General features: G+C 40.1%; 1 protein-coding gene across 1 annotated transcript in view; it reads right to left on the bottom strand.

The window, feature by feature from the left end:
* Positions 1 to 11,567: 11,567 nt before the first annotated feature.
* Positions 11,568 to 13,493, bottom strand: part of LOC106525268 (sodium/potassium-transporting ATPase subunit alpha-1) — a gene marked incomplete at its 5' end in the record, with an annotated part of 13,094 nt that continues 11,168 nt past the window's right edge. Inside the window, 1 exon segment of the mRNA XM_014019437.1 lies at positions 11,568 to 11,775. Coding sequence (XP_013874891.1) covers positions 11,747 to 11,775 — 29 coding nt within the window.

Below are 13,493 nucleotides of genomic sequence, written 5' to 3'. Positions count from 1 at the left end.
CTTTGGGATTAATCAGATTAAAAAATATTAATCATTTGACAGCCCTAAAAAAATACAAAATACCAGAGTTGTGATGTTTCAAACAATAAAGAAAAGAACTAAAATAACAAAATCGTTAAAGTAAATTATTGTTTAATTATCTGGAGGTACTATAAAACAGAAAACCTGAATCTTCATGTATATGAAAATGCTGGTCATGTAATATTTATAGACTGAGCGTGTGCTATTCTGCTTATGTATTACCCTGGCGGAGGAAAAAGTAGTTCCCACCAACTGCATATGACTCAGACCAGATTTCAGTGGTTTAGTTATCTTCCAGTGTTCCTGTTAACAGTATACATTACCTGAAGTGACAGAAGTATCAAAGTATCAATATATTGATTTCAGAATTGATTTTAGAGCACAAAGTTCTGGGATCAATGGTATTGATGCCTCACTATTGGTCCGAACATGAATATTGTCAAGTTGATCAAGTCCAGCTTTATTGCTTAACCGTTTCTTTCACAGCATAATTTAGTGGTTTTAGTCCGTGCGTTTATCACGACTCATTTAGATGACTGCATTATGTTGGGCAGAGCAGGCAGCACTGACTCGAGTGCTTCATGCTGCTGCTCACCTTTCCACTGGTAAAACCTTTGCTCTCTGGACCGCAGCACCCCTGTTTTAGAATCACTCTGTTGTCAGGTCAGCAGATCACTTCCTGTTGGTTTATCCAACATCAAACAGAAGCCTGAGATGTGATCGAGCGTTTTCAGTCGCTGCCCCTGAACTGTGGAATGAGCCGAGTTTGCAAATCACACAGGTTGACTCACTTCCTGTGTTTTAGAACACATTTGTTCTCCTTGGCTTTTAACTCAGCTTGTTTTTAGTTTTTATATTGTTTCGTTTGTTGTTGTTAGAGTTAAAATGTCTCGTTTTACTTAGTTTATTGTTTTTTATGCTTATGCTTTATTGTGTTTTTATCAGCGTACACTACTTTGGCCAACAGTGTTTTTAAAATGCTTTATAAATAAAGTTGTATTGAATTGTGGACTGGACCTTAAGCGGTAGTTGTGGGAACATCAGGCTCTGTTTTTTTATGTGGATGTCTTGATTTTTAGCAAGCTCTGGGACGGTTCTAGTGTAAAACATCTTGGATGGTGGTTAGCTTGTATAAACTTAGGGATATGGTTATTCTCTAAAAAAAAAGGGAGTCTTTGCCTCAAGTATCTTGGATTCTTGTAGACAAGACTGAACGAGAGATTGATCAGCACTTTGATTGCAGTAGCGTCACGGTAAAACAGGAACTGAGCCAAAACACAAAGCTCTCAAATAAGTGGTCCACCTACGTTATAAACCTTTTTAACGATAATGGCCCTGAAAGAAACTGAAAGACTGAAAGAAATGTGCTTGCTCAGGATGGGAGACTGTGATGAAGTGATGAGTCAACACAATCTGCTGGCTTCCTTAGATTGATAACTTTTACTAATTGGCTTTTATAATGTATGTGAATGTTTATGTACAGTACCCTTCGTTGTGACTTGGCACTATATAAATAAACTTAATTGAATTGAACTGAAAAAGATCCAGGAGACAAGGAACTGAAATGATTTCTTTTAATTTTTGATAAATCCTATAATTAGACTTAGGTTTCCTGAATTATTCTTCATTTCTGCTGGAGCACAAACTGAGCACATTTCCTCACTCTGCTGTTGTCTTTAGTCTTTATTCACTACATGTTTAATGTTATTATTTCTATCATGTTTTTTCTTTGTCTCTTCCAAAAGAAGGTGCACCTGGACCAGTCCTGGACCAGTTCTTCTATGTTTGTGTCTCTTTCCTGTCCCTCAACCAGCTGGTCAAGGCAGATGGTCTCCTGTCCTGAGCCTGGTTCTGCTGGAGGTTTCTTCCTGTTAAAGGGGAGTTTTTCCTCTCCACCGTTTGCTCAGGATGGGAGACTGTGATGAAGTGATTCAACACAATTTGCTGGTTTCTTCTTTAGATTGATCTTTTTATGTACAGTGCCCCGAGACAACGTATGTTGTGACTTGGTGCTATATAAATAAACTTGAATTGAATTGGAATGAGCTTCCTGGTCCAGCTCAATCACAGAGATAGGGGAGGCCCCCACATACTTGATCCAAAGCCATGAAATGGGCTCTCATTGTCGCAGCTGACTGACAAAAACTGTCATATTTTGTCATGTGTTTTTTCCATCTGCCCCTTCTTGACACAAAACTTGGGCTGAACTTTCTCTCACAGGTGAATGCACAGAGTGTTGTGTGATTGGTCAGAAGTTCATGTGCAGGTTTGCTTATGTGGGAAAGGGCTCGGATAACAATTGCAAAATTTTTGCTTGAAATATTTTGGTTTTGAAAGCCAGCTGTTCTGCGTCCAGACAACATTGAAGGTTTTGAGGAGAAGATGTCAGAAACACATATTTTACATATAATATTGTTTTCTTTCATTATACATATCCACAATTATTAAAGGCAGCTTTATTGTAAAGTATATGGTAGGCACTATTTATTAATGACTAATAAACACGTATAAACACCCAGTTCGAATGTTGTCAGGCCTTTTATTACTCTTTCAAAAATGTTTATTACACCGCAGAGAACAGTTGGGTAAAGTTTGAAACATTTCAGAGAACGAGTGGAGGCGCGCCTCCCATCGGGTCGTCATTCTGCAGATGAAGCTCTCCACACGGTGACATTTCAGCAGCAAGCCACTCAGAGGTCTTCTCCAGCGGTTCTCAGATTTTTATTGTTTTTCATTGTGTAAATGTTTGTATGAATGGGTGAAAGACTGAAGCGTAAAGAGCTTTGGAGTCCAAGTGGGCTTGATAAAGCATTATACAAGTTCAGACCATTTATCGTTCCAGGGGAAGGGGAAACGGGAAGGCAGAGGAGGCACCATTGCAGGACTCCTTTGCCTGTAAAGTACGAAAATAAAGGAATAATATAAAATAAATCCATCTCGGATTTTGATTAAACTTTCAGGGAAACTCTGTCACTTGTAGAGTTACCGCTGACAGAAATTTGAGCCAAATCACGTGGCTGGTTTAACAGTTGGATTTTGGTTTTCTTATATTAAATATATACTCCCCTCTCCCGTCATCAAATAAACTGAACAAAAAAAAAAAAAACACATGAAAGTTTCAGGAAACGTTAAACACACCCTGGTCAAAGATGGACAGTGTACTAGGCCGACTCAGGTCCGAGTCCTGGGGGAGGAGCTAAACCCACTGCGCCTGAATGCATACAGTCATACAAAGGATTGAAAAGTGCCTTCAACTCACTAGAAGGGAGAGAAGCCACAGTCTAGACACATTGTATGTGACTGATAACTGCTAATAATGTTCATTTAATGGACTGACAACATTCGAAGCAGGGGTATAAGTCATAAATAGTGTACTGTTTAACACTTTACAATAAAGCTCTCTTTGATTATTGTGGATATGTAATGCAGTAATACGGTACAGTACAGTATTCTATGTAAAATATGTGTTTCCAATTCATTGTTGTGCTTACAAGGTAGTAACCTAGTCTGAAATGTTTAATTTGGCACCTTTAGATGAAATATAAAGAGATTTTTCTATAGAATAAGGACTAAAGAAAACTGAATGGGTTGAAACATATGACCCAAACAGAATACACAGATTCAGCATGGGGAGAGGCTAAATTAAACTTTTCTGTACTCCTAGAGACCGCAAGTACACAACATCATGAAGTTTACAGCTAAAATGTGGATTTTGTATGATATGTCCCGTTTAGGAAATTTGGTCATCTGATTAGGTTGCATTTGATAAAGTCTCGCTGAGAAGACCCAGACTTGATTTTGAATATTCTCTGGCCTGGGAATCTTTGAACCTCCAGATCTCTTTGGAAGCGTTGAGAGTGCGTCTTGAGCCGATGATGGTTTCCTTCATGGAATTCTGCAACCTGACCATGAATAACTGGAAGAAATGGATGGATGGCCTAGTTCTGTTGGAAGCAATTTACTTCTCTAACGCTGTGGATTAAAAATGCAAAAGGTTTAAAAAAAAATTGGCGAGTGAAAAGTATATTCATTTTAAATGTCAGCACTGGTAGGGAAGAAAAAAATAAAACATCCTCCTGATTCATCCGTACCTCTCCCGGCTGAACAGCTGGGTTCACAGACACCTCCTTCCCCCCCGCTGCTGCTTTGACAAGGTTGTTGCGTGCCGACAGCAGACAGCCAACTTCTGAACCCATCCCCGCCTCTAAATCCGGAGCTGCAAAAGCTGATTTATTTGCGCCACACTGCATTTGCTAGAGCTGTATCTCAGACTGAGTAGACGCTCATCGGCGAGACCTAAAGTGCTGCTTTGTATAGAACCCCATTAGCCGAGGGGCCCCCCTGAAAGTATTTACCCTCTCGTTGTGACTAGCTCTTTGTCTACCCCAACATATTTCTCCATCCCTACTGAAACCAGGCTTGTAAATAGCTGCGGTATGCTACCTAACCGATGACAGCCCCAGCAGGGGTGGAATGATCTTTGTCGAGGCCATATTGATTATTTCACTGCAGCATTCTTGCACGTCAGTATGCACCTCTGCAGCAGCACTCTTGCGGCCCTTTGCATCTGTTCTAGTAGCTCTTAAACCCTTTTTTATCCCACAGTACAAATGAGAGATTTAGTCTGTCATCCCTGGATCTACAGTAAGCCCAAAACTCAAAGCATTCTGCCACTTGTTGCAGTTTATATTGCCTGAGAAGTTGTTTTAGACCTGCTGTATATTAAGAAAAAAACATCTCTTGAGCAAACGATCGTAAAAACCTAACTTTGGGGTTGCTGCTTCCTCATTTGGCGTGTCTTTACAAAGACTTTACAAAGTCTCGAGCCACGCTGACCGAGCCAGTCACTCCAGCGTGATTGCATTCTGATTAAAACAACAGGGAGAGCCTGTCTTCCCGAGAAGACTTTATCAGCCGGCCTGAAGAGCGCTCTGCTGCACCTGACAAGATCAACTTCAGATAGATCAAACAGTGACAGGAAGGTTTAACTGCAGAGACGTGTTTTTGCCCCTCAGCCGATGCTGATCGGGCCGTCTTCAAGTTAAAACTTAAACTGATCAAAAATATGACATCAGGCTAACCCAGACAGATCAGTCTCATTGAAGGTAACAAGTTTTTCCTTCTGCTATTCAAACGAAATGCCTCACATTCCAGAAATGAATGCATATCACCCATTGTCTTTTCTGCAAGAGTTAAAGACTGATGGCATTTTTGCATTGGAAGGCCTGGCCTGGCCTTTTTCTGCTCCGTCCCTGCTTATGTTTACTTTGAGCAGATTGAGTTGAGATCATTACATAAAAATCGCACAAATCTTATTTCATTTATTTGCAACACAACAACAGATGACATCAAACTCGAAGGAAAAACACCAAAGACTGTACCAGACCATCCAGCAGTATGACTCAGAAAACGAGAGGATATGACGACAGAGAAAGCTAATGGTAGCTAATGTTAGCTTGTTGTTGCTTGGTAGCTTGCTACAGTTGTTGTATGGTTGTTGAAAAAAACCTTAGACAATACAAATGATTCAAGAAAAGTTAATCTCATGTGTGTGACGTGACGCCCATGTTCAGTGAACCAGTCAACGCGCAACGGTAGCTGACCTCAAACTGGGCCAAGCAGCCTGACCCAAATGAAACCACTGGTCTGTGGATTCCTGAAATCAGGCTGGAATTGGGTCATAAGGGTTAATGTAAACACTCAGAACCAAGTTTTGAACCCAGCAGCTCACATGGCTCTTTGATCCCTCTGCCCTTTGCAGCTTTGACCAAAACTAAAATAATATTTGTTTTTTTATACTCACAACAGCAAATGCTGTCTTTCACAGTTCTCATGCCAGTTTGTTCAGTTTGTTCAATCAATTCTAATACAACAAGAGGAGCGAAACGATCAGATCATTCTAGTAATTTTGTGGTCATTTCCAGCCTTACAGAGCGATCATTCTTTCAAATCTTATTTCTTATTTACATCTTCAACTGTAAGTTGTTGAGAAAAAATATGATTAGATGATTTGATAAAAGTAAGAACTTGACATGTACAGTTAGGTCCATATTTATTTGGACTCTGACACAAAGTTTTTTTTTTAACTTGTTTACTGAAACATTCAAGCTGTATGAACGTAGACATGAAGTCCAGAATTCCAGCTTTCATTTGAGTGTGTCCACATTAAAGTTGGAGGAAGGGTTTAGGAGTTCAGCTCCTTATCATGTGCCACCCTGTTTTTAAAGGGACAGAAATAATTGGACAATTGACTCAAAGGCTGTTTCATGGGCAGGTGTGGACAATTCCTTTATGTTATTTTCTAAGCAGATAAAAGACTTGTTGATTTAAGGTATGCTGCTTGCAATTGGGAGATTTTGCAATGAAGAAAACATGCAATCAAATGAGCTCTCCATGCAGGTGAACTCATCAATGCAAAAAGACCTGGGCGCCCACAGAAGACAACAGTGGTGGATGATGGCAGAATAATCTCCACGGTGAAGAGAAACCCCTTCACAACAGCCAACCAAGTGAACAACACTCTCCAGGAGGTAGAAGTATCAATATCCAAATCTACCATAAAGAGAAGACTGCATGAAAGTAAATACAGAGGGTTCACTGCATGGTGCAAGACACTCATAAGACTCAAGAATAAAAAGGCTAGACTGGACTTTGCTAAAAAAACATCTAAAAAAGCAGCAGAGTTCTGGAAGAACATTCTTTGGACAGATGAAACCAAGATCAACCTCTACATAGATAAAATACTCTCAAACACACAGCATGTGAGAGAATCCAGCCATCATTTGTGAGATGGAGGACTTTTTCTGCAGGATTGTTCAAATTTTAAGAACAACAACAAAAAACTTCTGTCAGCTTTACTCAAGCTGGACTTTTCTACTGGTTTCATTAGCGCCTCTAGTGTTTGGACATGGAACTGCACCCAGCATCATCACTCTTGCGCAAAGGGACAGATGAGTGACAGGACAGGGGCACTTCAGGGGGCCAATCAAATTTCAGCTGGGGCCAATGCCCCTGTGGCCCCGCCCATTGAACCGCCCCTGCTGCACAGATGTTGGCATTAACTGTTAGACTCAACCCACTTTGTCACTATTAGGCTCTTATGAGCCACATGATGGAGTTCATTTAAAACTATTGGAAACCAACCACTGGGCGTGCATCCTCAACTGTTAACTGAAAAAGACAAAGCGCTAAAATGGCTATGAATCAATCAGTTCTACAGACACTGAGTTAAAATTTGATGTGGTAGTAGTAGCTGAGAATGATCTCATCACATACTCTACAATATGTGTCAAACTCGAGGCCTGCGGGCCAAATGTGGCCCACCACTGCATTTTATATGGCTCGCGAGAGCTTTAAAGGTGTATTAATATCTTAAAATAAGCAGCTTTAAAGCCAGCATTGACCATAAACTATATCTCCCATAATGTATATTGATTATTTTATCATCAAAATGATGGCATCCCACCACTAGGCGGAGGTGCACTGGGTACAAAAGTAGCTGGCACCTGGCAAAATTCACCATGTAAACTCAATTTTGTTGTATTTTCACCAACTACTTTTTGCTGCAGCCCAGTTGTACTGGGATGTGGGAATTTCCCACTAACAAGTGGTAAATTTAAACTCGAATGCCCCTCTTGTGGGAATTTCCTGTCGGGAAGGGTTCAGAATTCAAGTAAGCAGCTCCTCACCACAACTGTAGAACTCTTACTTTTGTATTTAATAATATTTTTGTATTATTTATTTCACATTTAGTCAGTCGTACACAAAGTACTGTTCAGTGTTTATAAGAGGACCTTTAAAAAATGACATTTCTACACAAGAAATACCACGTAGAGCTCAGTTATTGCTAATTAGCGGTGCCGCAGCACTGAGACGAGGAACAAGACGTTCGTGGCCCTCGTTGAAAATGAGTTTGACACATTGTGCTCTAAAACAAGTGTTGGTCCTCAAGGTCCACTGTCCTGCATGTTTTAGTTGTTTCCCCACTTAGACCCTTGACCCTGCTTTGTGTGAATGAGTGATTAACAGGCTTCTGAAGAATCGGAAGAGCTGGGAAACAACGAGAACACGCCGGATAGTCGGCCTCGAGGACCAGAGTTGGGAACCACTGCTCTAAATGATAAGAAATGTGCAAGAACTTCAGCTCAAACTTTGGCGTGCAAAGGGCAAGCATTTTAGGCAGCTGCTTTCATTCACTTTGAATAAAAGAGAACTCTTTGAACGAGAAGTGAAACGTCTTCAAAAATAAAAAAGGACGCCCAGTGGCTTCTGATAGAATTTACTACGATGACCATCTTTGGATGACTGTAAACCTGCGCTAACACACAGATGGACACAGCCGTGCATAAAACATTTATTTTTGTTTAGGCGACATGGATGCATGTGCAGTATTGTAGCTCACGTGTCACTGCTTTGCTCTATAAATAGCCCAGATTTTATTTAGATGTTGGAGAGAGACTKAAAAARAAAAAAAAAAAAAAAAAACGAGGGCTCTCTAATGGGTTGCCATGGCAACAAGCAAGGGCCCTGCTTTTGAAGGAGGGCAGGATAAGGATGGAGGAAAGGAGGTGGTGGATGGGGGGTGAAGGCATGATAATGTTAGGTTACATCTGCAGCCTTCCTCGCTTGAAACCGTTGCGTCGGATCCACAAACGGCTTGTTGTGTTTTAAATATATTAACGGCGCTTCCGTTCCATTTTGTCACTCGCATTCTTTTCTGAATCCCCTCCATCCTTTTGTCGGCAGATTCCCACCGCTGGACCTCCACTGGCTCCCTCTGCTGTGAAGGAAATCACCTGTGAGGCTGCAGGGCAGAGGAACCCGACTGACCGACAGGAACAAAGACGCTCTACAACTGTGGGTGATGTTCGATCAGGTCTTCGATTGCCTGCATGTGAGAAGACGGTCATCTGTGACCAGGCTGGCACGAGGATGTACACACACAGCTGTGTCCACCTATACATATGGGGACATTCCATTGACTCCCATTAATTTCTACAGCCTAACCATGACCATTTATCCTAAAACTAACCTCACAGGTACCAACCTGATCCTAAAACTAAGCTAAACTCAAATCATACCTTAGTCCTAAACTTCACCCCTGACCCACAAATGGAGTTTCACCATATTAGGACCTGTCTTTGGTCCCCATTAGATTGCATTAGATTAGATTAGATTAGATTAAATTAGATTAGATAGACCTTTATTGTCATTGTACAGAGCACAATGAAATTACAGTTCAGAACACCCATTCAGAATTCATTCATACATTCATTAAGACTATTGGTCCTAACAAGGTAGGTGTGTATAACAGAAATGATCCTAAACAAGTACACACACACACACACACACACACACACACACACACACACACACACACACACGTTTGTTCCTATCCCCATGGGGGCTTTGCATTGCCTTCCATTTATTTACTGGTCCTTTCTATTGTTTAAAAAGTACAAAAAGTAAATTCAAGCTTCTAGGCTAATGAAGAGATCTAGTGATAACTGGAGCCATGAGTAGGGAAAATCCATGCTCTTATTTTGACGTGAAGATGGTTTCCTGTTTTCCGTGCTCTCCCTTTCCCACACCCCACCAAACTCTCCTGTACCCATAAAGCTTTGCTTCAGTTCTCCAATAAACATTTTAAAATTACTGATATATCCTGCATGCTTTATAACTGAAGCCCTACCATAAACATGAGAAAATGACCAAGAAGCAGCAGAACTAGCAATCCACAATAACTGTTTTATCACCATGAGCCAAAAGTCTGTTTCTAATTGTGAACAACAGCACAAGCAGAAGTAAAAAACAAAACAAAACAAAAACCCACATACTTTCTGAATTATGGATACTGGTGTAAATTCAGGAATACTGTGGATATAGCTTCTGAGAAAAACACTTACTGGATGGGGGCGCTGTTAACTTACAATGATTCTGCATTGTATTGGCTTGAGACGATTAACTTTTACATTTCGCAAGAGCAAATGCGCACACAGTCCTAAGGTGCAAACAAGAAATTTAGGTTCACAATTAGCGCTATATATAGCGCTTTAGGGGACTAGTGCACCATGTTGTTCATAGCAAAAGATGTTAATTCAATGTTGAATTATGGTCAAAAAAAGTTGATTTTTGGTTAAGGTCGATGATTGATGGTGAATCAACCATCAAACAATCATCTGATTCTAGCCATTAACCAATGTTGACAAGATGTTATTGAATCAATGTTGTTTCATGGTGGAGTTCTAATGATTGAAAGGCCAACGTCTAATCAATGTTGAATCACTGTATGCTGTTTGTCACCCCTCCTCCTCTCTCTAGGAATAGAAGGGAGAGAAGGGAAAGAGGTTGAATCAGCATTGATAACGAATCAGTTGTGGTTGAAAGCCTAACATTGTTTCAAGATGCAAGTCACCGACCACTTTCTGTATGATTTCAACAATGATGAATGGTGATGTCTAACCATATTTCAACGTTTCAACTCATATTTTGCTAGGGGACTAGTGCCCATAAAGTGCGACGGTCCTCTATGAACAACATGGATAGTGGCAGTGAAAACACAAACACTTGAAGCTGTGATTATCCTCTCCAGGTGGGTAAAATTTCATAGACTTAGCTTATCAGTCAGGTTAATGCTGCAATTAGACTGAACGTGATTTGAGCACCAGGGGCATCTGGTTTCCATGTGGTCTATGGTGGACGAGCGTCTAGTGGTGTCAAGAAATGTGCCTCATGCATCTAGCCCTGTGTGAAGCATTTCATGCATCAGACGATAGAGTTGGAAAATCTGAATTTTTGCAACTGGATGCGGAGCGTCAATCAATCATAGACTCAGCCATGTGACATGTCACATTTTCTGATGGGACGGAAGGACCAAGACGCAGGGAAGTATCCTGAATGATGTCCACTAACCTGAGGCAGATGGACAGGCGCTCTCCAGCTGAAATGGAGCACCTGTAGTCGGTGTCCTGGCAGGAGATGTGGGCAGCGATGTGGGTCAGCAGCTCGTCAAACTGGGCTCGCGACAAAAATAGTGCTCAAAGCGACCCTCGTCATTGCTCCTGCAGGGGTGAAACTCACTGAAACTCACAACGCCTCTGAGATTTTAGCTACTTCAAACTCCTCCAGCCTAAGCATTGTTGCTTGCTTATTTAGAATTGCGGAGACCTAGCATTATTGACAGTGCTACTGCTAGCCCCTGCCAATCTCCTTTCCAGCATTAAAAACGTCCACCAGGCTTTGCAAGTTTTCTGGAGGAAACCCTCCTCAACTGAAAGAGATTTCTATGTATTTTATTAGGATTTTCTTTGTAAATAAAGTTAAATATCTAGAAAATTTTAACAGTTTGGTTTTAAATTTTACCTAGCATTTAACAGTACGGGTGCTGACTCAGCGTACACGTTGTTTCCCTGCTTTTTGCGTGATACTTATTTCAAGAGATTATTACCAGAAGTTTGATTTCTACTTTCATACTCTGCACTGAAATGAACAAACTCGGTACAAACCTTCTGAACAACTTTTGATGAAACAAACACACAAGCAGCTTCTGCGTACAGTAGTAAGGACAAAGTTTATTGGGGACGACATCATACATTAGTATATTCTTAATTTAACCATGCTCGTTTCTTTTTTGTATGTATGAGGGGCGAGGGGTTGTGGCATCTCAAACAAATATGTAACATGGCAGCAAATAATGACAAAACACGCTCCCTTCTTCTGCGGTGACTCAGTAGTACGTCTCCTTCTCCACCCAACCTGAAAACCAAACAAGCCACAGAGTTAGAAACGATCAAAAACAGGGCCAACTCAGAAGATCTAAAAACAGCTTTTAGAAAAATAAAAATAAAAAACTCTCAAAAACTGCCTGACAGTGATTTATAGAATTAACCCAGATAAAAATATACATCCTGAATAAGAGGAACTTTTTTGGTGACAGCACCCTAAAAAAAAGTTGTGGGAGGACATCACAAATGTGAATCATAATTTTCTTGAAAGAAAGGTACAAAAACAACGAGGTGACACCGACCTCAGAGAATAAATGGATATGGATGATCTAAACAACTATAAACCTATTTCCGAACATCCTTTCATGGCTAAAATTTTAGAAGAAGCAGTCTATACTCGGTTATCAGCTTTTGAAAACAAAAATTCAGTCTTTTAAAGTTTTTATTCTGGTTTCCGCAGACACCACAGTACTGAAACTGCATGATTAGGAGTTGTGAATGATATTAGGATGAATCTGGATGCTGGCTGCTGTTTGGTCTGGATTCTGTTGAACCTCTCAGCAGCATTTTACAATTGATCACAACAATCGAATTAATTGCCCACAATGTTCTGTGAGTGTGAATGGAACTGTTCTGAACTGGTTTAAATCCTCTTTACATGATAGCTTCTTCTGTGTTTTAAATGGTAGCAATTCCTCTAGTTTTGTAAAACTCATCTGTGATGTTACTCAAGGCTCCATTCTTGGCCCACTGCTATTTTCTATTCATGTTACCACCTGGTCAAGTTATTCACAAATATAAAATCTCTTTTCATTTCTATGCAGATGAAACTCAAATTTATTTAGCTTTTGATACATCTGATCTGTCTGCTGTAAACATACTAGTTTCATGTCTCTCTGATATTAAGGTCTTGATGCATAACTTTTTATTGTTACACTATGACAAAACTGAGGTGTCAGGTTTTGGCCCAAGGCACACAAGGCCCCATTACTCAGATTCTCAACTCTTCATGTTTCCATTTTACCCATGGGGCCAGGAAATATGGGGTCGTTTTAGATTCTGGTCTGTGCGTTTCAAAACATTTTAATAATACTGTTAAAACGGCCTTTAATCATGTTCAGAATACTGCCAAAATAAGAACAATGATCTCTCTTCCAACCTCCATTCATGCTTTCGTCTATTGTCATCTTGATTACTGCAATTCTCTATTTGCTGGTCTGCCTCAAAAAGCCCTTAAACGACTCCAATTAGTACAGAAAACAGCAGCTAGAGACCTCAGCAGAACCCGTAAATATGATCATATTACTCTAATTCTTGATTCTTTGTGCCGACTACCTGTGGTGCTTAGAGTTGATTTGTATGTAGTTTTTAAATCTATGAATGGACTCTATCTTACATCACTGACTTACTCCTTACAAAAATTAGACAAGCCACTTCAACGGCCTCGTTTAAAACTCTTTTTAAATGTATTTTTTGGCTTTTAACTGCTGATTTTATACATTTTACATGACTTTTCCACAGAAAGCTTTTCTTTTAAATAAAATTTAAGAAAAAAAAAAACCGACAATGGTTTCTAATTTTAGGACAATTGGCCCCCCTTTACAAAGCAAAGATCTGACGGAAATTTTATCCAACAGAAAAATAGGAACAAATTATAATTTAAAGAGTAACTTACCCCAAAATTAACTTTTTTTAGCTGATAAACTGTCTAGAATGTGTCTAAAATGTTATATAGTACTGTTTCTGTGC

This window comes from Austrofundulus limnaeus, unplaced genomic scaffold (assembly GCF_001266775.1).
Source record: "Austrofundulus limnaeus strain Quisiro unplaced genomic scaffold, Austrofundulus_limnaeus-1.0 Scaffold221, whole genome shotgun sequence".
Lineage (NCBI taxonomy): Eukaryota > Metazoa > Chordata > Actinopteri > Cyprinodontiformes > Rivulidae > Austrofundulus > Austrofundulus limnaeus.
Note: the sequence above shows the minus strand (reverse complement) of the source record. Positions and strands in the feature narration are given on the sequence as shown.